The sequence below is a fragment of the Strix uralensis genome, chromosome 24, assembly GCF_047716275.1.
Source record: "Strix uralensis isolate ZFMK-TIS-50842 chromosome 24, bStrUra1, whole genome shotgun sequence".
Lineage (NCBI taxonomy): Eukaryota > Metazoa > Chordata > Aves > Strigiformes > Strigidae > Strix > Strix uralensis.
Window position 1 is genome coordinate 4,942,786 of NC_133995.1, and position 27,165 is coordinate 4,969,950.

The 27,165-nt window shown below is 63.5% G+C and overlaps 1 protein-coding gene across 6 annotated transcripts; it reads left to right on the plus strand.

The window, feature by feature from the left end:
• The first annotated feature begins 429 nt into the window (after window positions 1–429).
• TEAD3 (TEA domain transcription factor 3) lies at window positions 430–26,789 on the plus strand. 6 transcript variants are annotated; one of them, XM_074893506.1, is made up of 14 exons: window positions 430–551; window positions 12,720–12,973; window positions 16,076–16,140; window positions 17,992–18,054; window positions 18,186–18,248; window positions 20,790–20,801; window positions 21,150–21,287; window positions 21,522–21,565; window positions 21,672–21,733; window positions 22,123–22,256; window positions 22,394–22,567; window positions 22,754–22,894; window positions 23,120–23,272; window positions 23,996–26,789. In XM_074893506.1, exons 2-14 carry the CDS (start codon window positions 12,838–12,840, stop codon window positions 24,107–24,109), a joined length of 1,299 nt encoding a protein of 432 aa, XP_074749607.1. In that variant the 5' UTR covers window positions 430–551; window positions 12,720–12,837; the 3' UTR covers window positions 24,110–26,789. The 6 variants fall into 6 exon arrangements, with proteins under 6 accessions (XP_074749607.1, XP_074749609.1, XP_074749608.1 ...); XM_074893508.1 differs by having other exon boundaries at window positions 22,153–22,256; XM_074893507.1 differs by lacking the exon at window positions 20,790–20,801.
• Window positions 26,790–27,165: the final 376 nt, after the last annotated feature.

Below are 27,165 nucleotides of genomic sequence, written 5' to 3' on the forward strand. Positions count from 1 at the left end.
TCATGCCCCGGCCCGGGGCTGCACCCCGGGGCTGCGGGCCGGAGAAGGAGGAGGAAGAGGAGAGTGAGGAAGGCTCCTAGAGGGCGCTCCCAGAGCTCGGGCCGGGTCCGAGCCGGGCTCCAGGGCTGCCTTTTCCTAAAAAGAAAACACCCTCCCGGCGGAGGGGAAGCCCCGCGTCCGCGCTGCCCCGTCGAGGAGCGCGGCCGCCGCCCCGGGGGTGCGGGCGGGGAGGGAGGGAAGGAGGGAGGGAGGGTCGGCCGGGTGGCAGGAGGGAGGGAGGAGGGAGGGCCGGGGAGGAGGAGGAGGGCAGCGGGAGGAGGGAGGAGGGCCGGCCCGGCCCCGCCGCCTCCTGATTGACTCCCAACTTTCTGCTCCTCCCTTGCATAAACTTTCCCGTCCCTGCGCCTGGCTCCGTGCGCGGACCCGGGAGCCCGCCGCGCTCCCCGCATTCCTGCCGCCCTCCCCGGCCCGGCCCCGGCCCCGGCCCGGCCCCGGCCCGGTCCCGGTCCCGGCACCCGCGGCCGGCCCAGCCCCTCCGAAGCACGGAGCAGGTAAGGGCTCGCCGGGAAGTGACTCCCAACCCCCCTCCCTCCTCCTCCTCCTCCTCCTCCTCCTCCGGCGCCTCCTTCCTCCCGGCCCGCAGCCCTCCGGCTGCACCGAGCCCCAGCGGGGGGTGGGGGGGGTCACACCAGCCCCCGCCGCTCCCCCCGACAGCCCGGTTCCTCCCCCCGGGGGCTCCCCCGCTTCTCCCCCCCCCCGACGGCCCCCGATGGCGGGTGTGTGTGTGGAGGGGCACAGCCGGGGTGTCCCCAAGATGTCCCCAACGCCCTCCCCGTTGGGTCCGCAGGCTCCCACCCCGTCGGGGCTGCTCTGCCCCCACCCCCCCACACCACCACCCCCTCCCGGCCCCTCCACTGGGTCCCCCCCGCTGCGGCGCATCCCCGGGGTGCGCGGCGGGCGCGGGCTATAGGGTTACAAAGAGGCCTTGTGTACCGTATAGCCCATACGTCGGGCGCGGGCGCCAGGCGTTATATAAAGCGATAAACCGCCCCGTCTGCCTCCTGGCCCCGGCCGAATCCCCCCCGCCCCGGGGAACCAGCGCGGGGGGAGGGTGTCCCGGGTGGGGTGTGGGGGCCACACGCGTGTCACGTTACATGTGTGTCACACGCATGTAGGGGATGACCATACGCTGACTGTATGCTAAACACTTTGTGCCTCGTCATAGGGGCGCATTGCTAACGAGGCAGCAATTAGATGTATAATTTTCAGCAGTGTGTCATCTTTATTATTATTATTATTTTATTTTTACACCCTTCTTGGGTTTGGGGTTGTTTTTTTTCCCCCTAACCCCCTTGGAAGGAAAATAAGGCCAAGCCCTCACAGTGCCGCCTGCCTCCGCCCCCCAAAACCGCTCAGGCCCTATGCAACGCGTTTGGCCTGTACCGGCTGAGAAAAAAACCCATATTTTGGGGAGAAACCAGCTGGGAATGGTACCGCAGGCCCTGCTGGGACAGCAGGCACCCTGCAGCCCCTCATTGCTGTTGGGTGGCTGGCACGGGGTGGTGGGAGAAAAGGCGAGGGCAGAGGTTTTGGGGGGTTTTTGGTGCTTTGTGGGAAGCTGGGGCGAGCTGGGCCGGGCGACCGTCCCACCGGCGAAGCGATAATCTCCGGTGTCAGGCGCGCCGGGGTATTTTGGGCTCCGGCGTCCTCTCTCCCCTCCTATCGCTTTACCCCGCGCGGGTACGTGCGTGCCGTGAGTCAGGGCTTTGGCACTACCCGGCCACCCTGGGGGGCCCTGCCAGCGGGGCTGTCACCCCCCTGCCCTGGTTTTGGGGTGCTCGCAACGATGGGTGGAGAACTTGGGGTCTGCCAGGCTGGAGACTCCCCTCCAAGCACCCGCTGGCCCTGGGGGCCTCCACGGCCCCAAAGCCTTTCCCTGCACCCGGCTTTTGGGGTGGGTTGTCGCGGTGGGTCATTTCCCTGTGGGATGGGAGGAAGAGGGTCCCCAAAGCAGAGTGGGGGGTGAGGGCTCGCCAAGGTCACCCAGCGGCAAAGCCTGGGGAGAAATGGGTGGGGGGTGGTGGGGCAGGTGACGGTCACCGCGGCGCTGCCCTAGCGGTGTTCCCGGCACTTCCCCACTAGAGAGGAAGGGCACGAGTGTCCTGTTGGGAGAAGGTGCTGGATTTGGCCCTGTTTGGGTTTGCATTCCCATGGGAAGGGACTGCGGACGGGTGTGGGGTGAGCTGCTGCCCCCTCCCAGCTGGGTGACACGGGGGGATGTTCCCATCCCTCAGGGACTTCAGGCACCCAACTCCCTCCCTGGGGTCGGTGTGCAGCTGGCACCGCACTGGCTTTTCTAACAAAAATAACCCGTTGAAAGCGGCGGGCTCCACAGCGGGCCTCAGCCGCCTTGTGTAAACAGCACCCGGGTATTTTGAGGACCCTCGTCCCAACCGGGGCGATTGCAACATCAGGGCTTGGCTTAGAGCGGGGTGATGCTTCCACTGGGGCATTCTGGGGGGCAAGGGGGTGCAGAGACAAACCCTCCAGCAGCCATCCCACCTCCAACATCCCCCTCCTGCAAAGCAAAACCCCCTCCAGCCTCCACATCCCTCAATAAAAGGGACTCGCATCTGTTGCCCGTGACACACGGTCGCTATTTATCACGATACCAGAAACAGCATCTTTTAATCGCTATTTAATCCCCGTCTTGCCACCACCGAGCGGGTCGGGAGGTGAATCCCCGGTGGCCCCGGCACCGTGCCGAAGGAAGGAGCCTTTTCCCGGTGGTGTGTGAGCAGGTCACAGCTCTGGGGAGGTGGGGGTGGCAGTGGTAATCAGCTATAATTAATGTATTAAAGAGCGAGTAACCGCGCAGCTCCCGTCAAACACGCAGTGAGCACGAGGCCGGTGGCAGGTGAGCTCAGTGGCGGGAGTGGTGCGGGCAAGCAGCGGCTGGAAAAGGGGGGAAATGGGCAATTTGGGGCTGTTTGCGGGGGAAAAAAACGTGTTTTCCTGGTTTAGTACCTCTTCTGTCTGTGGGAGCGGAGGATGGCGGGGAAGAGAGGAGAACGGGCTGCAGAGCCCTAACCAAGGGTGCTGCCGGGGTTTGTGTGGCAAAAGCCATCCTGGGGCTCTTTGTGGGGTGGGGATCCCTCCATCTGTCAAAGGATGGGACGGATGCTGTCCAAAAAAAGTCCCATTTCTGGGAGCTTCTCTCTCTTATTAAATCCTTGACGGCAATTGCAAGGGGCTGGCGGGGCTGCCATGCTTGCACCACCTTGGGTGCTGCTGGTGGATGGGATATAACCAAATACCTTTGATTTTGGGAGCTCCCCTCCCCGGGGGCTTTGCTGGGTGGCCAGAGCATGCTCTGAGCTTCTCAGCCATGTGTCTGAGGTGTTATCTGGGGTCGGTGCCCGGGCCGGGAGCGTGCCGGGGGCCGTGGCGGCCGAGCCCAGGCACCTGTGTGTTGCGGTCGGGGCAGCACCTGAAGCGCGTGGGCGTTCGCTATTGCCACCGTCACGTGGCGGCTTATGAAATGTTTTTTTGGAGGGAGGGAGGGAGGGGAGGTAATGATGGGGTGAGCCGGCGGGGCCGTGCCCTGCACCAGCCTGCAGTGGGCACGAGGCAGGAGCGGCGCCCCCCCCCCCCCCCCCAGCTCTGCGATAACGCGTGGCCGGATCCTGCTGCGGGTCTGGACATGCCGCTACAACTCCCGGTGCTTCGGTTTTCCCCGCCTGTGAAATGGGAGCAAGGGGCCCCGGCAAAACCTCCTCACGGGGCCAGTTGGCCGCTCGCCTGCCTGCGGCAGTGGGGAGCAGGGGGATCACACAGTGCCGGGCGCTGTTTTGGGCTTCCTGTGCAGCTCGTTGCAGGGTTTCGTGGTGAACACGTGTGGCTGAGCCTTTTGGAGGTGACAGGCCGTGAACCCCATGGTCTCATCCCTGGGGGTGGCAGCTGGTGGCCCTGCAGGGCCGGCGTTCGCGCAGGGCTCTGCGTTGGCACAGCCGGTGGGATCCTGTGGGCAAAGGGGCCGCAGAAACACGAGATTGCACGAAGCATGTCCCATCCCGGCGGTGCAAATCCCACCGGAGCATGTCCCCTCACCTGGTCCCGAACGGGTGCAGCGCTCCGATGTGCCCAGCGTCCCCCGTTACGTGCCACGAGGCAGCAGCAGCACCAAAACCCACCACTCGCTCCACCGCCTTCCAGCTGGGCACTGGCTGTGTCACGAGATGTGCTGGGTCTCAGCTGCCTAAAGCCAACCTGGAGCTCATCCTCGGCCATCGTCTTACAAGCCAGAGGCACAGAAGGTGACTTCGGGGCTGCACCCTGTCAGAAATAACGCTGGGAAATGCTTGCTCGCAGGTGGCTCGCGGCTGGCTCGCGAGATGCGAGCGATGGAGGAGGCTGGTTTATCCCCTTCCCCCTCCCCGCTGCGGGGGGATCGGGACAGACCCGGAGCGTGTGCTGGCAGAGCTCCCCCGGCTGCGGGGGGTGGCCAGGGATGGGAGGCCAAAGCTGGAGCTAATTTTAGGAGGTGGGCAGAGCCTCGCGGGAAGCAGCCGGCCAGAGCGATGTGTCGCGCCGTGGTGCCCACGAGTATTGAGAGCGAGCGCCGGGGGTCCCCGGCTCTGAAGATACTCCTGTGGGTCAAGGAGGTGGCCCCACATCCGCAGCCCGGCTTTCCACCATGGGGAAGAGCCACCGCTGCTGGAGGAGCGACAGATCTGGGGACACACACAGGGGCGAGGCCCCCCCCAGGTGCTGGACTCCCGGTTTGCGTTACCCAGGACGCGGTTGAGCCCCGCGCTGCTCCGTGCCTCAGTTTCCCCATGGCCGCCCCCCCCCCCGGTGGGGTGCAGTGGAGGCAGGAGGGCTGGCCGGGCTCGGGGATGCTCGCCTGGGAGCGCCAAGCCTTATTATTTCCCCACGACTGTCTCCTCCTCGCTCCTCGTAAAATTAGATCCAGCTGTTCACAATAGCCACTAACTTCTCTCCGGAAGATGTTCAAAGTTTACAGACGCGGAGCGGCGCGGCGTGCGTGGAGGATGGGCTGCCGTTCCCATGCCAGCTCCTCGCCGCCCGCCCTTCCCCCAGAGGCAGCCAGCTCCTGCCTTCCCCCCCACCCCGGCTTAGGCAATTCGGGTTTAGGAAAAAGCACACCCGCACGCGAGCCCCCAACCCAAGCGAGCGTCGGGTTTTTATTAGCAAGAAAATCCGGGTGCTTCGCAGTCCAGGAGAAAAAGTCTGGTGCAAGACCCCGCTTTTTCCCTGCCCGGCTTCTTGCCCACGTGCTTGGTGGACGAGTTGGGCAGGGGGCTCGCTTGAGGCTCGCTTGCTGCTTGCTTGGTGCTCGCTGGTGCCTGTGCTCATCTATGGCATGAGTTTGGGCACCGGCTCTCACATGGGGTGGCCACTGTGCCCCGCTCACAGCCTTGCCCGGGCGGCATCACGGGAGCGGAGGGTCAGGGTCTGGCGCTGATGTTTGGATATCAGCGTGCCGGGCAGGGGGCTAGCGCGCTGTGCCGGGCTCTCCAGCACTCTTGGACCACGCTTGTTGTTGGAGCTCCTTCTTTTACCAAGAATACTGCCTTCGTGTATTTTTAGCAACTTTCCTCCCTGAGGATTCCAGAGCAATTTTTCAATCTGCAGGAGCGGGAGTCGCTGCGCCCGTTTCCAGCTCTCAGCTCGGGCAGCGAGAGGTGCTGGGACAAGGCAACGCTCTGCCACGGGGCACCCGGCGCGCTCCGGGTGTGCACGAGGGTTTGCTCGCCCAGCCGACAGCGCACAGTAAAATGGTGTTAAACCAAAATATCCCTTTCTGGGAATAAATCGCCATTGTGGTTTGTGCGGGGCAGCGCCTACCTGCAGGATCATTAAATACAGGAGCTCAGCTTGGCGCTGAAGCTCACGGCAGGAGGGCTGGCAAGCGTGCCTCCTCGCCGGGGTGACAGTGGCCAAGTGGCATCGCCGTGTCACATTTTACCCCAGACTGTGGCAACCAGGGACATACATCTGTGTCTTAGCTGGGACAGTAATATTTGACAGCCCCCCACCGCCTTGGGGGTGCCTGGGGGGGGATCAACTCTTGCACCCCCCCACCCTGCTGGGTTTCTCCTGCTCGCTCAGCCGGCAGCGCGGTGGTGCTGGCCCCGGGCGCCGGCGGGTGCTGCGGCGCGGGCAGCGGGTGCAGCTGCTCCCCGGGCAGGGTTGGGTTTCGCGGGGGTGGAGGCGGCCGGGGGTGGGTGTGAAATGCATTGCAACCTTCCTCCTCCTCCTCCTCGCCTGGCAGCCGGCGTCCCCCGGAAGATGTTTTCTCTGGCCCTGCTGCAATGGCATAAAATGGGGTCAGCAGCGCCCAAAACTCCTCCGTGGAGGCATTTCTCCTCCCAGGAGCGGGTCTGAGGGCTGGCAGGGTGCCTGCGACACCGTCCCACTGCAGGCACGGGGCTACCTGGCTCTGGGCTTCCCCGGGGCTTCCTTGGCCACTAAGACCCTTGGCTTTCCCTTGGGACAAGCGGTGCTGGGAATTTGTGGATATTCGGGACACGGTGGCTTCCCCGAGCTCATCCACAGGGGATGTTTGGTGGGAGACATCCCGGGATGGGCGTATTTTGGCTCAGGAGCAAAGCGAATTCAATGGTCCCCAGCGGGTGCCATGCCCAGCGCTGGCTGTGCCACGGGCCACCGATGCTGGGGGCGTCACAGGACAGCCGTGGCAGTGGCCCATCCCTGGCAGGCGACTTCAACCCTGTTGTTTCCATCCAGCTCGTTTCATAACGCAGAGAGCAATTAATGCTGCAAAAGCTTTCTATTTATGCGCTGCTGGGTGAAACGCCCCATCCTGGCTGGGCAGGGCGGCCGTAATTGGGCCAGGGAGGGAAGCAGCTGGGTTACGGTGTCCGTCTGTCCCCTGCCCTTAGGTCTTGAGCCTGGAGGCTTGAACAAAACCGGCTCAGGACCTCCAGCAGCCGAAACCCAGCTCTGCCACCCTGCCAGGGCTGGAGGAAGAGGAGGAGATGGAGGAGTTGGTTTGCACGCCCACGGTTCTGCCGTTAGGAGGGAGCATCTCGGGCTGTGCCCTGGGCTTTGCCTCATCCCCTCCCTCCTCCCTGCCCGAATTTTCTCGTGGCAATTCGCTCAAGTTTCCTCCTTGTTCGCCCGCAGCCTTTTGGGACGAGGGGTCTGAGCATCCCTCAGCCTCGTGCCACTGAGCAAGGACCAGCTGCATCCCTGCCGGGCGGGGGCTCGGGGCTTCGCTGGAAGCTGGGGGACCCTTTGGCTGTGTGGGGGTCTGGCCGGAGCTGGGGGGCATGTGCCCGGGGTGGCCCTGGCAGCTCCACGGACCCCGGTGGGATGCTGCCACGTGGCCTCCTGCGGTTTCCCAGCTCCGATTGCTTCCTGAGCCGCCCGCCAAGCCGGAAGGGACAGGAAGCGATAGAGGGGAGGAAATTAGTCGGGTTGTCTCACGAGGAGCCGGACTGGTGCACAGGGGGCTCTGCCACTGCCCGGCTCCCCAGCCTGCACCGGGGGTCCCTTTGGGGAGAAGGTGGCCGGTCCTCCCTGGCAGGGAGGTTCAAACCTGGGTGGGAGGGAGCAGAGCAGCCGCCCTTCCCTTCCCAAGCCGGGGAATCCCTCACCGCAGTCCGAGAGCTGTTTGGAAGAGGAGTGCGATGTAAACAAACCTCCTTCCACCTCCCTCCCCGCCGAGCTGGGTCTCGCGCGGCCGCTGTTGCCTGCTTCGATGGGTGCTGGTTGTCCCCAGGGTGGCCGCATGCCAACTGGGATGGTGTCCCCCGCGGGAGCGGGGCAGGGTCTGGGGCAGGACATGGGGCAGGGCGTTTCTGAAGGGTCTCTGGGCGAGCTGCCAGGGATACAGGACGGGTTTCCTGCGAAAAGCACTTGGCTATTGCGAGAAAAGTGCTGTAGGGTCGTGCTCAGCCAAGCCAAGAGCGTCCGGGCTCTGTGCACAGCTCTGGGGTTGGCAGCAGATGGGGCAGCGTCTTCCCTGGCGTCTCGTGGCCTTGTGGGGGTCCCCCGGGAGCCCCAAGGCTTTCGGGTTTGGTTTGAAGGGCTCTCTGGAGCCGTGTCAATGGTGCGGGCAGCGTTTCTCCCAGCCCCGTTCCCAGCCGTGTCTCTGGGGGACACAGCCCCCGGCCAGCGCTCCCCTGCCTGAAACAAGGAGCTCGTTAACGACCCCTGCTCCAAATGAGCACCTTAACGAAGGCCTCTGCCTGCCTACAACTTGCTGCCTGCTGTCAGACCCTCAGCCATGTGCTCGCTGGGCCCCAATGTGCTGGGAAGGGGTGTGGGGAGGAGCTGGGGTGTCTGGGAGCCTGGGCTTTGGGGGTTTGCTCGTTTGGGGTCTTGCAGAGCCTGCGGTGTGACCGAGCAGCCCCTTTCTGTGTCCCCACAGGAGTCCTCAGGGACCTCACCCTGGCAGTGGGGCCAGGGTGGCTTCCCGAGCTGGCCCCAGTAAGGGGCTGCATGCCCAGCACCAGGGAGGATGAGGGGGTCCTCTCCCCCATCACCCCCGGGGCGTGGGTGCCACCGGTCCCGGTGATGGGGAGGGGGTGACGGTGGCTTCGCGCGTCCCCCCGCCGGGGCTGCCGCGGGCGGCGGCGCTTCGCCTGTGCCGGTGCGAGGCTGAGCACCGCGCTGTGCCGCGCCTGCCCGGGCTTGTCTGTGAACTTTTATCCTTTCGCCGTGGGGTCTGGGTGCGGGGGGGGGCAGGGAGGAGGGCTGGATCGCCCCGGGCCCCCTGCATGGGAAGGCAGGATGGAGCTGGGATGCAGCCAGACCCCCGCCCCCCAACCTTTGAGGGTCTGCTGGCCCCCAGCACCGTAGGGGATCATCCCATGGGGTGCTGGTGCTGCCCTGCAGTGGGTCGGGGGAGCCCCAGGGTAAGGAGGGGACCTTGGGGCCGCTCTGCTCCACACCTTGTCCCTCCAGATGGTGTCAACTGGGGACACACTGTGCTGCAGGTCCCCTTGTGCAGCAGATGCTGGTGGTTGTGACCCACATCCCGGGCGGTTTGAGGGGGTGCTGTGGCAATAGCCACCCCCCCAAGTTTTCAGAGAGCGGCTGCACCCAGGGAGGGGTGACACTGCCACCGGCCGTGGGGCCAGCGGGAGGGCAGGGGCGGCCAGGGCCAGCGAGGAGCTTGTCAAGAGGCGTTGGTGGCTGTGCTGTGACACTGGGCAAGGCAGGGCAGGGTGGCGTGTTGGGGTGCTCGACCAGGCAGGGCATCACCCCGCTGCTTTGGGCAGACCCCGGTTCTTTGCTGTGCACCCCGGAGCAGCCGGGACACAGGGGTTTGGGGGTGCCGGAGCCATGCCTTGTGGTGCACGAGATGGGGGAGCACTTTTGGGGCTGAGAACACCGGGAAGAGGAACACACTGTTCCCCCCAGCTCGGTGGCATGGGACAGGGATGGGGACAGGGTGCTGCCCCATGCCCGGGGGCTTTGTGAGGGCACATCTGCCCACAGCGCAGCCCCACAGCCCTCGGCTCTGAGCAGGGATGGCCCCATGCTCCCAGCCCTGAGTGCTCTCCCCCCCACACCCCCGACCCGATCCCTATCGCAGCTGGTTGTGCTGGTCCCAGCAGCACCCTGCTCCTGACCTCGGCACCCACTCCCGGCCCCAGCAGGGTACCCACCGCGCCGCTCTGACCACAGCCGCTGCCTCCAAAATATTTCCTTCCCCTCACCCACCAGAAAACACCCATCTCCTGAGCACCCCTCCCCTCTTTGCAACCCTCCTCTTCGCTTTTGTAGGGTTTCAAGAGGCTTCTCGTTCCTTTTCCAGGCTCTCCAGCCCCAAGCAGCTCTCGCTGAGCAGGCAGCTGCCTGCAGCCCTCCTGCCCGCACAAGCCCCGGGTCTCCCTTGTGCCCCCCCCCCCCCCCCCTCGGTGCCAGGCCCGAGCTCTGCGAGCCCGTGGGAACGTTGTCCCTGTCTCCTGGCGCAGCCTTGGCCTTGTGGGGAGATAAGGGCTGCCCTGGCACCATCCTCCCCTGCTCGCTGCAGACACCCTTCCCGCACCCGCTGGGGGACCTCGCAGGGGTGCAGCCCCCCTCCAGCACCCTCTAAAGCCTCGAGCTGGAGCGTGGCACCCCACGAAGATAGGGTGCAGTGGGGTGAGCAAGCTGGGTGCAGGGTCTCCCCTCCTGGCATGGGTGCCAGCGAGCATCCCTGCTCATGGGGGGTGAGCATCCTCACAGGGGGGCAGCATCCCCACCACAGATCGGTGGTCCTGGGGTCCCCAAACCCCACAGAGATGCCCGTGCTGTGGGTGGGGGCTTCTCCCCCTGGTCCCTGGGGAGCAGCCGGAGGCAGGAGCTGGTGACACGTTTTCCGGCAGGTCCAGTCCCCTCCCTGCCCGGAGCAGGTCTGGCCAGCGGTCCCTCCGCAGGCCGGCCAGCCATGCCGGTTTCCTAATTGCTCCTGTTGTTGGTGTTTTGTAAGGGTTGGGTGGAGCGCGGCGCTCGGCCGTGCCTTGCGTCAGCGCGGTGCCTTGCACCCTCCCTCCAGGAAATCCAATGTCTTGGCCTGGCCAAAAGCAGGTTCGGTGGAGGAGGAGGAGGAGGAGGAGGAGGAGGAGGAGGAGTTGCTTCCTCGCACCTTGGCCGAGGCCCCAGCGTCACCCTCCCTCCTCTCCCGGCTTCCCTGAAAAGGCTGGGCTGGGGTTTCCCTGCTGGGGATGGGGTGGGAGGGGGCTGGGGGTGCTGGGGGACTGGGGAGCTCCTGGGGAGGGGGGGACGTGTGCCGCAGGCAGGGTGTGCAGGCAGCCAGCACCCTGCCTGTGCGGGCAGTGGGGACGGTGACCCAGGGCACTGGTCACGCTGCTGGTTCCAGGATCCTGCCTGCAGTGGTGCAGCCAGCCCTATGGATTTGCTCTCAGCCCTATAGCTTCATCCTTGGCCCCAAAATCACCCGTCAGTTGGGGAGCGCAGGGGGTCTGGTGAGTCCCTGCAAAGCCACCCCCCGGCACCAGCTTTTGGGGCTTTTTCCTCGTGGGGTGAGCTGATGGCTGCCCCGTGGGGTCCCGGGATGCTGCTGGGTCCCGGGCTGGCGCAGGGCTGGGGGGTCTCAGGCCATGGTGGGATCTCGAGGCTGGGGGGGTCTTTGGGCTGCCATGGGGCTGCCGTGGGGTCCCAGGCCACTGGGGACTCTGGGGGCACTGCAGGACTGGGGGGGGCTGGGGGCTGCGGGGTCTTGGGCTGCTGTGGTGCAGCTGGGGGGTCTCTGGTTCCCCTGTGTCTGGGGGGGGGTCTTGGGCTGCCAGGGTGCAGCCGGGGCAGCTGCACACCCCATTATCAGCACCGCACTGGGACAGAGCCCTGCTGTGCTCACTGGGCTGTGGGGGGGGTGCATTGGGGGGGTCCCACCAGGGCTGTTCCCACGTGCCACCCTCGCCGTCCCTGCCCGGCTCCTCGTCCCGGTGTCCCGCCGCCCTCCCATCCCCGACACTCCGCTGGGTTTGGACAACACATCCGTCCCGGGGGCTGCCCTGCGGAGCACCCCGGCAGCAGGCACAGCCGGGATGCCGCCAGATTCGGGGTGTCACAGGACTTGGGACGGGGGGTGCTGCGGGACTCGGGGTGCTGCGGGACTCGGGGTGCCACGGGCCTGTCTGACACCGCTGCCGCCATCCCTCCCTTGGCCGGCTGGCTCGATCCTACAATCCAGTTCTCCTTATTTGGCCACAGTGCTCGGCAAGAGGGGGAGCGGCGGGCGGGGGGGACGGCGGGCAGGGGCGGGCGGCGGGGACCCGGAGGGGCTGACATCACGTCACGACGAGGGAGAGAGAGATGGGGAGCGGGGCGGGGGTGTAGGGGGGGGGGGGGGGAAGTTTCTTTTTTTATAAAAGGAAAAAAAAAAAAAAAAAAAAAGAAGGCCTTGCAGCGCGCTTGAGCCAGCGGGTTGCTACAGTTCCTTTAAAAGGAGATGTCTGCGCTGGAGACCTTTGTACACTCCCAGCCCGTCCGGGAAGCGTGGCGGAGCAGGAGACACCTCTCCGCTCCCACCGCCGGCAGCTGCCGCCAAACATGTTATTGCAAAACACTGCGCTGAGAGCTGGGCAAAGGGAAGAGGAGGAGGAGGAGGGTTGAAGGCTCACCAGCATGACCCACCAGCCAGGGAGCGCCCCGGGCCCTGGCCGAGCATCCTCGGGGCGGGGGGCCTCTCCTGGTGCCAGGGGTAGGGCTGCCGGAGGGCTCTGGCCACCTGGTTCCCATTAGTGGGGTCTGGCTTGGAGCCGCCCAGCGTCTCCCGTCAAATCCCGGCGCTGCCTTTGCCAAACGCGGCAGAGGAGCGGGGATTTTTGGGGCTGGGGGGTGGTTTTAGGGCTGGCTCGCCCGAGGAGTGGCAACGGGTGTTAGTGGGGGGGCTCACAGGCTGCGGGGCTGCTGTCACCCCGTCCCGAGGTGTCACCCGTGGGCACCTCATACAGATAATGCAGTATCTGGGCTGTTTTCTTCCCAAACTTTTATTTGGGTGGACCTTGGGTGGTCACTCGTGGCTCGGATTTGGGGGTGCTCGTGGCAGTTATGGCTCTGCCCCCAAGGAAAACCCATTTGCGTCCCTGATGCCCCACACCAGGATGCTGGTGGCAGCCCCCGGGTGCAACTGGGGACAGGGCCAGGATCGTGCTGTCACTGCAGCCCCATGCCCCCCAGCAAGGGTCTAACGGGTGTCCCCTGTGTCCCCGCAGGTTGTCGCGTGTCCGTGGGGGCTCGGGGTCGGAGCCCAGAGCAGCCAGCACCATAGCGTCCAACAGCTGGAACGCCAGCGGCAGCCCCGGGGAGGGGCGGGAAGATGGCCAGGACGGCATGGACAAGAGTCTGGACAATGATGCCGAGGGCGTGTGGAGTCCGGACATCGAGCAGAGCTTCCAGGAGGCGCTGGCGATCTACCCCCCCTGCGGCCGGCGGAAAATCATCCTCTCGGATGAGGGCAAGATGTACGGTGAGTGATGGAAGCAGCGGCCAGGATGGGGCGATTGGGGGTGAAGTAAAACCTCCTGCCCCAAACTCACAACGGGGCGTCGCCCTCGAGCACCCCCCCAACCCTGAAAGTAGCTTCCCCGGGTGCATCTCGGTGCTGGACCAGGAGGTGGCAGGGACCCACGTCCCCTCCCTCCGCGCTGGCTCTCCCCGCTCCCTCCCTCTCTCTGCCCTGCCGGACCGACTGGTTTGGTGAAGTTGTCAGGCAGGGAGCGGGTGCAGGCAGGGTGCAGGCAGGGAGCAGGCAGGGAGCAGGCGCAGGACTGCGGGGCCAGCGCCAGCCCTCCTGCTCCCGTGTGCCTCCCCAAACCTTCCCCAAATGGACCTGGTGGCGAGGAGACCTGCCCACCCCGAGCCACCGGCACTCGACTCAGCTTTCGGTGGCAGCAGCGGGGCTGGTCAGCCCCATTGGTGCAATGAGTTTGGGGTGGGTCTCAGCCTAAGTCCTGGTGTGTCCCGAAACAACTTTGTCTGGGTGGTTCCCTGCAACTGGGAGGAAGAGGATGAGGATGGATGATGCAGGCATGGGGTGAAGCTGGCGCGGGGTGTGTGGTGCCACCAAAGAGTGGCGGAAGGTGCCATGGTGTCCTCATCCCTGCCGGGATAAGGGCTGGTCCCTCCTCCCCTCCACCTCCCATGATGTCACCCCAGGCCGGTGACCTCAGAGCTGGGGACAGGTTGCTCCATTACCATTACCCTGCGGTGACAAAGGGACCGAGACCAGCGCCTCCGTCCCCAGCCTCCAAAATACCCCCACCCAGGATGCTGCCGTCACCCGCAATGGCTCACGTGCTGCCGGTCGAGAGGGGCAAAGGGGCCGAGGCTTTGCGGCGAGCACCGTGCCGCCATCCCCATGCCAGCTCCCTGTGCCACCCCGCTTGCCGGGGCCCCCAACCCAGGGCGTTGGGGCTGGTGGCCAGGGGGGAGCACAGGGCTTCCCAAGCGGGTGCATTTTTTGGATTTCTCCGGGAATAGCTGAAGTGCCGCCGGGAGCCTGGCCCTGCGCAGCAGGCCGAGCCCCGACCGGTTTTTCCAGCCTTTCGGAGACATCTGGCAGCTGCTTAAAGAGGCAGCGGCCCCCGCTGGCCTCCTTTCATCTCCCCCCACCCTCCCCAACATCCTCCCACCGGGACCCCCCGGACCCCTAGCCGGCAGTGCCGAGCTTACCGGGGACCCCCAGGGCCACCGGCGGCACAGGTGACTCTGGCATCTGACACAAAGGCGTGACAGTGCCGCTGCTCCCCACCACCCCCCCTTTTTTTTTGGGGGTCCCATGGGATGCCCATGGCCACACCATGTCGTGCCCCCACCGATGCCAGCGGGGCGGGGGCGGCAAAGCAGGTGGGAGGTGGGGGGCCGGGTTGGGCACGCTGGCCCCCGCTCTTGCTCGCTGCCCGCCGGGTTATTTTTAACCCAGCCCATCCAACTGGTTCACGTGGTGGTGTCAGGGGAGAGGAATTTGGAGAATGTGGTAATTTGGAGGAGGACGTGCCCTCTCGGAGGGAATGGCACGGGCCGGGTGAATCATGGGGGACAGGGGACAGGGTGCGCGGGCACGGGGACGGCTGCAGGGAGGCTGCGAGGGGTCAGCCCAGGGCGGTGGCTGCGAGGTGGTGCGAGGCAGGATGGGTGCAGGAGATGCTGGGTGCTGGGCTGGCACTGCCCCACTGGGTTGCATGAAAGCACCCGCATTTCTTTCCCATATTTCTTTCCCATATTTCTTTCCCATATTTCTTTCCCATATTTCTTTCCCACCGGCTGGGTCTGGGGAGGGAGAGGATGGGACTCAGGAGCGGGGTGTGCAAAGGAGGATGCTGCGGTGCTGGGTGAAAGCGAACCCCCGAGCTGGGGCTCAGCACCCGGGTCCCCTCTGCCCGCACCCCTCGACAGCACCCTGCTGCGGGCATCATCTCACCTGGGCTTAAAGGACACCCTTGGGGACCCGACCCTCGTTAGGAGCTAATGATGCCAAGGAGCCGACGCAGGCTGGGTGTGACAGGAGCTCAGAGCTTCGGGGTGGCACCGGGGTGCTGTGCTCGCCATGCAAGCGGTGCCCCCCCATTTCCAGGACCCACAGTGTGGACCCAGCCGCCCACCCACCAGCTCCTGCCTGGCGTGGGCACCCCAAGGCGCAGCCCCGTCCCCCCGCAGCACCTGGCCCTGTCTGTCCCCATGTGTCCCCCTGCTCCAGGAGGGCCCAGTTGCTCCAGGGCTGGGAGGGGGCCGGCTGGGGTGGAAGAGAGGGGGTGTGTGTGAGTGTATTTTTTTTTTTTTAGTTTTTTTTTTTTAAAGCCGAAACCCGCTCCAAGGGCATTTCGACAAGTTCCAACCGCGACCATCTGGTCCATTAAAATAAATCTGGCGTGCCTGGCCGCCCCCGTGCGCGGGGGGCGCGGCGGCGGGGGGGCCGGGGCCGGGGCCGGGAGAAGAAAGCTCCCAGCTGCTCTGACGTTTGAACGTAGATTGGCCACAGCTGGCCCCTAAAATGTGGCGCAAAAGCAACTTCTGCTTCGAATTAGACCCAGGACGTTAGGAAATACTGGTGGAAAGGCCAGCACGGCTTGCAAACGGGAAGCGGGGTGTCAGGGGGGCACCCCAGGACCCCCGTGGGAGGTGCTGCGGGTTGATCGGCCCCCCTGGGGGTGCTCCAGCTGGGATGGCTTTTGGTGGGGGGTTCGTGGTTGCCCGTGTTTGGGGACACCACTGTGGCGGGGGTCCTTGGGGGCTGTCACCCCCCTCTGAGCCCCCTGTGTCTGGGGGTTGCCAAACCCGGTGGGTGGGGGCCACGAGGTGGGTCCTGCTGGCCTGGTGGGGGGGCTGGCCACCCCCATGTCCCCTCAGGCCACCCTGATGTCCCCTCGGGTGGGACAGCTGTCATGGCAGCGCCATCTCCTGGCAGTGCCTCCGCATTAGGGACCAGCCTCATTAAGGACCGGCCTCGTTAAGGACCAGCAGCATCAGGCCGGGCAGGATGGGGGGGGGGCGGGGGGCGGAGGTGCCTTTTGGGGCTGATGCCCCTGGCCCCCCTGTTTCCCAGGGGCTGACCCCTTGGCTCTGCTGGCAGGTCGTAATGAACTGATAGCCCGGTACATCAAGCTGCGGACGGGGAAAACACGGACGAGGAAGCAGGTGAGGCTTTTTCTCTTGGGAGGGCTTGCGGGGGGCGGGAGGAGGGGTGCCAGGTAAGCCCGTGGGGGGAGCGGGTGTCCATCTGCGTCGCCCATCTTCTGTGTCCCCTCCTGGAGCTGCCAGCAGGACCCTCATCCTCTGCGAGAAGCTTCGTCTGCGAGCACAAACACCCTCGGGCTGGTCTGTCCCTGCTCTGGGGATACCCTGGAATTCGGGGTGTGGGGGCAGCCAGCAGCCAGACCGCCCCCCCCGCCTGGCTGGGGTCACCCCATGGGTGTCAGGAGCCCTTGAAATCTCCACCCGAGCAGTGCGTGTGTCTGCGTGCATCTCTCTGCTGCTCCACCCGGATCTGGAGCAGGAATCCCAGCTCTGCGCCATGCCGGGTTTTATGCCGCTTTGGGCCAGACGCCACGGTGAGGGCACCCCCAAAACCCCCCGGGCTGAGAGCAAGGGGCCAGGCTGTGGTGCTGGTCCTGGGGGGCCCGGAGATACCGCAGAGCCTTTGCCCCGGCCTCGCTGCCCTGCAAGGTTGGATGCTGGGGCAGGCAGCGTGCAGGCAGGGATGCCGGCAGGGCAGGGAGCAGGCAGCCGTCCCCCTTTGCCTGCACAGTGTGTGGGCAGGGTCGCATCCATCCCAGCTGTGAACCCTCGCTGCGTCCTCGTGCCAGGGACCAAACCTGTCCAAGGAGCGGGCTGCTGCAGCGTCTGTGGGACACATCCATCTGTCACGCGTCCGGGGGCTCTTCCCTCCCCTCCATGGTGGCCCCTGGCCAGGAGCTGTGCCACCTGGCCGAGCTGGTGGTCCAGGATGCTGGGGAGCGGGAGCATCTCCCACTGCGGGGGGACGGATGGGTTTGGGGCATGGGGACACTTACGTTGGGACTGTTCCCTGCCATGAGTCCCCACAAGGGAGGGACTCGGGTCCCCAGGAACTGGGGGGGGACATCCGTCCGGGACTGATGCCACCGTCCTTGTGTTCAGACCAGTGCTAAGCGGCGCTTTATTTCTGGCTTAAAGCCTTTACTGGACGCCCTGGGCCCCCCCCTCCATGGGGGGAAGGATGTAGCAATGCTCTGGGGGTACTCGGGAAGGGCACAGGGGAGAGCGCATGTGGCATTGTCCCCTCTGTGCAGTCGTGTCCTGGACAGCCTGGGGTCCCTTCTTGGACAGCCTGGTGCTGGTGGGAGAAGGATCTCGCCAAAATCAACCCCGGTGCCCGGTGGGTGCAGGGACCCCCACCCTGCCAGGGGCTCGGGGCAGGCACCCCAGCACACCACGCCTTTCCTGCCTGTACATCAGCCCCTTTTCTTTGGATCCTGCTCTTATAGAGGTCTAGACACACAAGAAAAAACCCTTTTCTTACCTTTCCCACCTGCAAAATCAGCAGGAGCCCTGGGAGGATGAATGGGTCCGTCCTGGATCTCCCTTGGGTAACCCGGGGACACCCCAAACCAGCCGGGCCGTACCCCCAGCGCTGTGCACGAGCAGCAGCTCATTGTGCTCACAGGGCCCCGGGGGGGGTGTCTGTCTGTCCGGGAAGCCCCAAGAGATGGTAAACACGGACCCCCCCAACTGCAGCAGGAGGAGCTTCACCCCAACCGGGGCAGGGGCACAAAACCAGCATCACTCAATCAGCGCAGCACCGGGGTCCCCCTGATTTTCCTCCCTCCAGCTCGCGGCGGGCGCAGGACCCTCAGCATCTCCAGGAGCATCGCCCCCGCCGCCCCGCGTGCTCCCCCCCTGCCCTTTCTCCACGCTCCCTTCCCCGGGGGACAACATCCCACCTTGCAGGGGGAACCATATCTTCACGCTCTCTGTATTTTCCTTTCCGAACGGCGTGGCGGGCGCTAGGTGTCCAGCCACATACAGGTTCTAGCTCGGAAGAAGGTGCGGGAGTACCAGGTTGGCATCAAGGTACGTTGGCGCCCTTGCCCAGGTGTCCGCGGCGGTGTCTCTGTGAGCATGGGCAGCCCCTCTCCTTCCTCCTCCTTTCCTCTGGTTGACGGCTCTGCTGTTCCCCCTCTCCTTCTGCTCTCTCTCTGCAGGTCTCTAGCCACTTGCAGGTTCTTGCCCGACGGAAATCTCGTGAGATTCAGTCCAAGCTGAAGGTACGCGTGTCCCCCCCGCCCAGCCCTGCCTGGCCCCCCCGCCCGCTGACGACTAACGCACTCGGCTCTGCGGTGTGCCGCTTGCTTTCTTTTATTACCTCTCTTTTTTGGTCGTTTTTTTTCTTCCCCCTTCCTTGGCTCCTGGGACCAGATGGTTTTTAGAGGCATCGTTGTGGGATGCCCAGAGAGAAGTGCAAGGAGGGGGGTCCAGCTTGAAGGCTGGGTGGGGGGCACCAGAGCCCTTCCCTCACCCCCAGGAGGGTGAATTTGGGTGCCAAATCCCCTCCTTTCACCCAGGCAAGGACTCCGCCATGGGGAAAGGGGGGCTTAAACCCTCCTCCTGTGATGCACGAGGGCTGCCCCCTCTCTCAGGCCATCAGGGGTTCTTCCAGGAGGGGAAGGACCCCCCAGAGCAGCCAGCGAGGCAAAGTGAGGTTCAAGCAAGGGGTGCAAAGGGTTGCCCCACCCCAACCTGAGACCTGGCCCCGCTCGTGACGGGTGCTGGTGAGCTGTGGGCAGAAGCAGGGGGGTCCCGGGAGTCCCTGTGTGCTACCAGCCCGGTGGGTTGTGATGCACCAGGGTGCCAGTACAGCCCAGGTGGCACCTCAGGGATGTGGGCGGCAGCAGGTCCCGATGGGGCCGTGCTGCCGGGGAGGGGGCACAGCGGTACCGGGGCAGCCCGTGGTTCCAGGGGCCAAGGGAGCCGAGCGAGGAGAAACTGGATCATCCTCTTTTCTCTGGTTGGCTTTTCTTTCCTTCCTTCCTCCTAACTGGAGCCCGACTAACCCTTCCGTAACCATTCCCACCGAGCTTCATGGCGGTGGTGGGGAGGGTGATGATGGGGAGGGTGTGGGCAGGACTGGGGACATCGCCGAAGGACTGAGCCCTGCTCGGGTTGGACCCAGACAGTGCAAGGTGGGGGACAGAGCGGTCCCCACTGCACGACTGCCCGTTGGGGACAGCCAGCTCCAGGCTGGGCTGTGCAGCCCGGGATGCTCCTGGGTTAATCCCTGCACTGTCACACTGGGGAGCATCTCCTTGGGCAGGATCCAGGGGGGACCTGCTGCCTTGCTGAGGGTGTGGGGACCCAGAAAACTTCTCAGGTCCCTGCTGTGACCTCAAGGTCCCCAAAACATTGCCAGCTCCCCGTGTCCCTGTCCCCCTGTCCTGGTGCTGTGTCCAGGTCTCCAGCACTGAGGCTGGCAGCAGGGGCCACCGTCAGAGCTGGCGCTGGCATTTTGGTCCCCAAAGCTTTAACAAGCTCTGGCTCATGCTGTGCCCTCCAAAGCCCTTCAGCAGGGACCCTGGTGCCCATGAGTGGAGTGCCAGGAAGGCTCCCTCACCCTGGAGGGTTTGGTCTGCTGGGAGAAACTGGGAGAGGGCATCCAAAACTATTTTGGGAGGCTCCTCTGGGCTTGTACGTCTTAAACCCAGCTCCCAACCCCAGGAGGGGTCAGCCAGGGAGGTGGGGGGAAGCAGGGTCAGCAACAGCAGAAGCCTTTGCACAAAAAACTAAAATAAAATAGGCTTTCCTTGCTGCACAGCACAGGGAAAAGGGGAGTTAGAGGCAGGAGTGACCCCAGAGGCCCGGGGCTGGCGGCCGGTGTCCGGGGCTGTGCTCTCCATCCCCAGCCACGCTGCCTGCAGGAATCTGGCAGGTAACAGCCGGGGCAGAGATTCCCCCAAAGCCCTGTGGATTCAAAACATCCTTTCCCAGCCATACTTGGAGGCAAAGCCCAGCGCAGGCAGCTCTCTGCCCTCACCCAGTGCTTGTCCTGTTGAATGGAAACTCCCTTCTGTGAGCAATATATGTATTTTTAAGCTGCAGTCATGTGCACGTTAGTGCTGCCCAGCGTGTGGCTACATGCCCACACTCCTGCCCTGCCCCAGGTGAGAATAAATGAAGCGATCGATCCCTGAGGAAGGTTCAGAGGGAAAACAGAGGGTGTGCGATGGGACCAGCATCCTGGTGATGCAGCTGGAGGAGCAGCCTGGCCCCGGGGAAAGACCTCAGAGCCCTCCGCTCCTGCCCAGTGCTGCTGTGACCTCTGGAGCAAAAGGGGAAAAGGAGAAATAATTGGTCTCCTCTGTAAATGCACACAGGGCACAGGGGGGTTGTGCCCAGGGTCTTCCTTGGGGTGCCTAGAGGGGAGCTGGTGCCGACATCCCGGCGCAGGAGCTGGGCGACTCTTCCTCTCCATGCCCTGGCTGAAGGCCTTGGGGGCTGCTGAGGAGGTTGTAAAATACATTAAAAGCTCTAAAGGATATTGAAAAGCCAAGAAAGGCGCAGGCCTGGCTCGCCACAGCAACCCCCTAAAATAGTGGGGGGCTTTGGCATCCTGTTCCTGGTGGGATTAAGCCTGGGCATCGGTGCCCACCACGTTCATCCCCCAGTGACCAGTCAGGTCGAGGGGTTCGCTCCCCAAATCAGGCTGCGGTGATGAGCCGGGGGGGGGGATACCCAGCTCAGGGGGGTGCACACAGTGCCCGCAGGCTCCCACAATGCTCTAACCTTTTTTTTTTCCTTTCTTTTGTGGACAGGCCATGAACTTGGTAAGTTGAGCTTGAGTTTGCGATGCCTTTTGTTCCCCGTTGTCTTTCGTTCCCTGTTGCCTTTTGCCCCCTCCCGTGGAAGGGACAAACCCTTTGCATCCCCGGGGGAGCAGGGACACCTTCCAGACCCGGCAGCTCTTGCCCAGGGGACATTTGCAAGCTTCAAACATTAATTAACATGGGTGTGTTTGGGGGGGGGGGGGCAGGCATCCACCTGCCCTGGTCCCTTGGCCAAGCTGCATGACCGTCTCCGAGCTTCGCAAAACCTGCCAAGCACGTTTGGATTGGGGGCGAGGGGGGGGTGTCAGTCTGTCCCTGTAACCCTCATCTCCCTCCTGTCCCCCCCAGGACCAGGTCTCGAAGGATAAGGCTCTGCAGAGCATGGCTTCCATGTCCTCCGCGCAGATCGTGTCGGCCAGCGTCCTGCAGAACAAGCTCAGCCCCCCCCCTCCTCTTCCTCAGGCCGTCTTCTCTGCTGCCCCCAGGGTGAGGACAGCCCCGCGCCCCCCATGTGGGGACACTCCAGAGTTGGGGGGGACACGGATCCCCATGCACAAGCTGCACAGGGACAGGGAGGGGGATGTTCAATGGCCACCCGCCGCCCTGGTGGCAATGCAGGGGGGGCTTTGGGGGCTCCCTGTGGTTTGCAGCAGGTGAGGAGGGGAATTTGGGCGGGGGGGGATCAGAAGCCACTGACTCTTCCCTGTGCTGTTCCCCCAGTTTTGGAGTGGGCCTATCCCAGGACAGCCTGGACCCTCTCAGGAGTAAGTACAGACCCCTCCACTGCCCAGTGCCAGGCAGGACCCCCCCTTGGCGAGGGGCTGGGGTGACCTGGGCTTCATTAACCTAACGATGCTCTTTGCTTTCCAGCATTAAACCGTTTGCACAACCAGCTTACCCCATCCAGCCACCCATGCCTCCATCACTAGCCAGTAAGTGCTGTCCTTGCCCCCTTGCAGGGGACCCTGCCCCCCTACTAAGTCCTATTTATCCCCTGTCCCATGCCACCCTCCCACCCACAGTGCCACCCTCCCACCCACAGTGCCACCCACCAGCGCTGCCAGGGGAAAAAACTGGGTTTAAACCCAGCAAAAAGCCCCACTGTGAGCAGGACTCTGCTGCTCCCAGCTGTGTCCACCCAGGAGCGGGACTGGCACATCCCATGTCTTGGCCACCCGGTGGGAAAACCCCAGTGCTGGGCGATACGGGAGGGTGGGGGATGTGGTAAGGACAGCAGAGCCGCGGCGGTGTGGGGGGAGCTCGCCCCAGCTCACGGCTGCCCCCCCACACCCTGTACCACCCCCCCAACCCCAAACCCCAGGTTACGAGCCCTTGGCTCCGCTCCCGCCAGCCGCCTCGGCCGTGCCGGTCTGGCAGGACCGCACCATCGCCTCCGCCAAGCTCCGGCTCCTCGAGTACTCCGCCTTCATGGAGGTGCCGCGGGACGCCGAAACGGTAACGGTCCCCTCCGTGTCCCCACCACCCGGGTGGGACGGTGCCCATCCCTGCGCTTGGCGGCATCTTGCTTTCATCTGACCGCTCTTTTTTTTTTTTTTATTTCCCGCCTCCCCCCCCCACCCCGGTCCTTACAGTACAGCAAACACCTCTTCGTGCACATCGGCCAGACGAACCCCTCGTACAGCGATCCGCTGCTGGAGGCCGTGGACATCCGCCAGATCTATGACAAGTTCCCCGAGAAGAAAGGTGGCCTCAAGGAGCTCTATGAGCGTGGGCCCCAGAACTCCTTCTTCCTCGTCAAATTTTGGGTACGGTGCTGGGAGGATGAGGATGGGGAGGGTTGGCCTCAAGCCACGGGCTCGTTGCAGGTTGGGCACGCCGCTGGCAGAGCGGGAGCATGCTGGGCAGCTCCGTAAACCAGTTTCCCCCATCCCCATCGAGAGCTGGGTGCGGTGGCACCTCATGGGACCCTCTCCCCACTCTCATCTCTCCAGGCGGACCTGAACAGCACGATCCAGGACGGGCCGGGGACTTTCTACGGTGTCAGCAGCCAGTACAGCAGCGCAGAGAACATGACCATCACGGTCTCCACCAAGGTGTGCTCCTTTGGGAAGCAGGTCGTGGAGAAGGTGGAGGTGAGTCCCACGCCCCACTGCATCGGGAAGGGGTGGGAATCGGGTCCCCAGCGGGTACCGGGATGGAGAAAGCCCCAGAGCTGGGTGTAGGACATATGGGTGCATGCCTGGATGGAGCGGAGAGGACATCCCCATGTCCCAGCTGGCCACCACCCGCCCATGCCCACGTCCCCTGTGGTGTTTGAGCTCCCACGGGGTGGCTGCTCACCCCGCTGTCCCCCGCAGACAGAGTACGCGCGGCTGGAGAACGGCCGGTTCGTCTACCGCATCCACCGGTCTCCCATGTGCGAGTACATGATCAACTTCATCCACAAACTCAAGCACCTCCCGGAGAAGTACATGATGAACAGCGTCCTGGAGAATTTCACCATCCTGCAGGTACCTCCCCTCCCTTTCCAGGGAGTGTTTCCCACCAGGAGCCCACACTTGCATCGACCCTGCCAGCCCTGCTGGGTACTGCCCAGCCCCGGGGCACCCAGCCTTGGCAGTGCAAATGGCCTGAGCCCACGCAACCCCCCAAAAATCGGGTAGCAATTTTTTCATGTTGCAATTAAAATGCCTGTGCCTGAGCCCATGCAACCCCCTGATGAACAGGGGGCAAATCTCGATGGTGCAAGTGGCTGTGCCCTTGCCTGTGCAAGTCTCCCAAATAATGGGTAGCAAATTTTTAGGGGTGCCATTAAATTGGCTGTGCCTGAGCCCGTGCAACCCCTCGAAAATTGGGTAACAAATTTTTGGTGGTGCCATTAAATTGGCTGTGCCTGAGCCTGTGCAACCACCCGAATTACAGGGAGCAAATCTTGATGGTGCAAATAAAGTGGCTGTGCCTGAGCCCATGTTACCCCCCAAGAATTGGGTAGCAAATTTTTGGTGGTGCCATTAAATTGGCTGTGCCTGAGCCCATGTTACCCCCCAAAAATTAGGTACCAAATTTTTGGTGGTGCCATTAAATTGGCTGTGCCTGTGCAACCCCCTGAATTACAGGGAGCAAATCTTGACGCTGCAAATAAAGTGGCTGTGCCCTTGCCTGTGCAAGTCTCCCAATAACAGCGTCTCCCCGTGGGCACGGCCCCTCCTAACGCGCTCTCTGCTCTGCCGCAGGTTGTTACGAACAGGGATACCCAGGAAACCTTGCTCTGCATAGCCTTCGTTTTCGAGGTCTCCACCAGCGAGCACGGCGCCCAGCACCACGTGTACAAGTTGGTCAAGGACTAGGGGCCCTCGGGGACGGGCCGGGGCACGAGGGGTGCGCAGGGGAGTGAGGGGGCCGTGCAGAAAAGCCGCCCGTGCCCGTCGCCTCGTGAGAAGTCATTTGAAGAGAGGAGGAGGAGGAGGAGGAAGAAAATAGCCAAAAAAGACTGACTTGCGATCGCAGATGTTTTCTACTTAGGAACAGTTTCTTTTTTTTTTTTAAATAAATAAAAAAAAAAAAAAAGAAGAATGGGAAAGGAAGCATAGGGAGAAAGGAAACCCGCGTCCGGCGCTGGATGGGGAGAGACCGGCCCTCGGTGTCGCCGATGAAGGCCGGGAGCCCGCCGTGCCGCCGCCAGCAGCGGGATGTCGGAGCGGAGGACGACCCCTCCTTTCACCCCCCGCCTCGCTCACGGTCCTGAGCGGAGAGGAGCGAGCACGGACGGGCTGGAGGACACGGCGACGTGCCGGGTCTGGTCCGAATCCGATCGGCGTGGCAGCGGCCGCGGCACCGGTACTGCCCGGCGGAGCCCGGGTGGCGGCGGGGACGTGGGGACGGAGGTGCCGAGGTGGGAGCAGGTAGGAGCAGGGCAGGGCAGGGCTGTGGGGGGGGGGGAGGATTCTGCCACCCCCCCGGGGACTGGCACCCAGGATGCTCCTTCTCCGTGTCCAGCCGGCGCACCGGGAGCCGGCGGCGCCGAAGGCAGGAGGGCATCGACGATGCAAACCATTTTTTTATGGCTCATTTTTTTTTCCTTTTTTTTAAATTAAAGTGGTTTTTAATACTTTTTAAAAAGACACCATGCTTGTAATCAGGATTATGCCCCTCTGTGGTGTCCGGGACTGGCTCCCCTGCCACCCCACCGTGCCGGTGACTGGAGGAGGTGACGCGGTTGAGTTTGTGGGGTCGGAGCCGCGCGGCAAAAGTGCCGGGTACGGGGAGCCGTCTTGTGTAGGGAAGGCTTGGGGTGTCTCCGTCTCTCTGGGGTCGCTGCAGATGGGAGGCTGGTTTTTACGTGGCGGTGGGATCCCCTGAGCTCTGCGTGTGCTTTCCGGGATTGCACTTGGGGGTGGCCCAGGCTAAACGTACCCCCCCGTGGTCGCTTGCGGAGGAGTAACAAGGAGAAAACAGTGAGGGTGGATTTGCCTGATTTACTTTGCATATGTACATTTTCCATCTTTTTTTTTTTTTTTTTCACCTTTTTTGCCTTTTTTCTGTGTTGACTGTTTTGATTTCAGCTGCTCCCCACAGCTGCTCCGGCCGACTCGCCGGCATCCCGCGGGAAGCGGCCGGGGAGGCGGCTTGTGCTGGGGGAAGCACATGGTGCAATGCAGGGCCAGGCTGCGAGTGGGCAGAGTTTGGGACAGAGAGGACAGAGAGGGGACAGAGGACAGGACAGGCACCAGGACAGGGCACCGGGTCTGCATGGAGGTATTTTTGTGGCTGCAGCCCAAAATAAGCCAAGGCAGCGTGCCCGGTCCTGAGGCTGTGGCTGCAAGGGCAGACCCCGGGGCGAGCATCCCCAGGGCGCAGGAGGGACGCAGAGGGACAGAAGTTGGGTTTGGTGGCGGTGGCACGGAGCAGGGTGGCAGGGGGCTGGCAGGGACCTGGGGAGCCCAAGATGGGCAGGTCTGGGTGGGTTTCCTGTGCCGGTGGGGGAGCGAAGGCAGCGGGAGGTGCAGAGCCAGGTGCTGTGGGAGGGCAGGAGTGGTTTGAGGGGTGCTGGAGTGGGTAGACGAGGGGTTTAGGCTCGGTGCTGCCGGGTGTGGAGGAGCAGGAACAGCCCCAGAGCTCAGGAAAGGGCCTTGGCTGCCGTCGTGATGCCACGTGTCCCGCGAGGCGCGGGGACTTCGACCTCTCGCTGCCGGGAGAAGCCACCCATCCCCGCGGGACGGGGCAGAGCCATCCCCGCACCCGGGCTGGGGCTCAGCGGTGGGGCTGGATGGAGGCGGCCGTGGCAAGCAAGGGTGACCAGAGCAGGGGGAAAAGAGACGGAAAAATCCAGGGAAAAGCACCAGCATCCCATCCCAGGGCTGTGCCAGGGCCGCCCGGCCGAGTTCTTCTCTGTAGCATGTTTGTTGTTTCGTGTTTCTTTTTCTTTCTTCCATTTCCACTCACTGATCTAAAACTCTGGGAATGACAATTCAAAACTTCCCCGCCATAAAACACAGGTGTCCCTGCTCCTGGCCCCGCCGGGGGACGAAGCTCTTCGTTAACTGGACCGGTTTGTGCCTCCATCCCTCCCTCCATCCCTGCATCCCTCCATCCCGCCTGCACCCAGCCCCGGGGCGCCCACCCGCACCCCACGCACACGCTGCCTGGTGCCCCCAACGCCCCCGGCCGGGGTTTAGCCACGATCCCAGAGACACTTTCTCAACCCCCCCAGCCCCTCCGTTCTCCTCCAGTGTATTTATGAATTTCACATGAAGTACTGTTTTATTTTTTTAAAGACTTTGTAAAGCTTACCAGGGTTACAATCACCATTTTTAGAGCTGTGTCAGTCCACAATGTTAAAAATCCATTTTTTTATGTATTATATTTTTTGTGTATTTTTTTTTTAATCCAGCTGTGATGGGTTGTATCATATATTTGTTGTGTTTACTGTATCTGTCCAACTTCAAAGAGAGGAGACTGTGGAGCTCCGAGAAAACTACGGTCTGCTGAAAAAAACCATTAAAATTATTTGTTCATGGGTTGGCTCAAGCGCTTCTGAACTTGTTATTTTTTTTATTTCATGGGGGATTTCTTCGACAGCCTGTGAGGGCTGCTATGCCCCACAGAGCCCCTTGGCTGGGCAGTGCTTCTCCAGCTCAGACCCCAGCTCTGGGCATTCGGATGCCACATCCAGCAGTGTTTTGCTGTGGTTTGCAGCGCCGGCGATGGGTTTGCTTGGGAAAGGTGACCGCTGGGTTAGCCGACCCCACGGCAAACGCGTCCCTGCCCTTCCCCGCAGCATCACTGGGTTCAGGGACACATATTTTGGGGGGGGGGGGGGGGGGGGGTCGCATCCTTGCCCCCACCAGCATCAGGTGACGGAGGGCTGAGTCTGTCCTACCAGGACAAAATACCCCTCGGTCGC

Coding starts and splice junctions, on each gene's coding strand:
- TEAD3 (XM_074893506.1), top strand. CDS start 12,838: ATGGACAAGAGTCTGGACAATGATGCCGAGGGCGTGTGGAGTCCGGAC. Junction 21,566..21,671: donor CAGCCTGGACCCTCTCAGGA/GTAAGTACAGAC, acceptor TTTGCTTTCCAG/CATTAAACCGTTTGCACAAC. Junction 23,273..23,995: donor AGAATTTCACCATCCTGCAG/GTACCTCCCCTC, acceptor GCTCTGCCGCAG/GTTGTTACGAACAGGGATAC.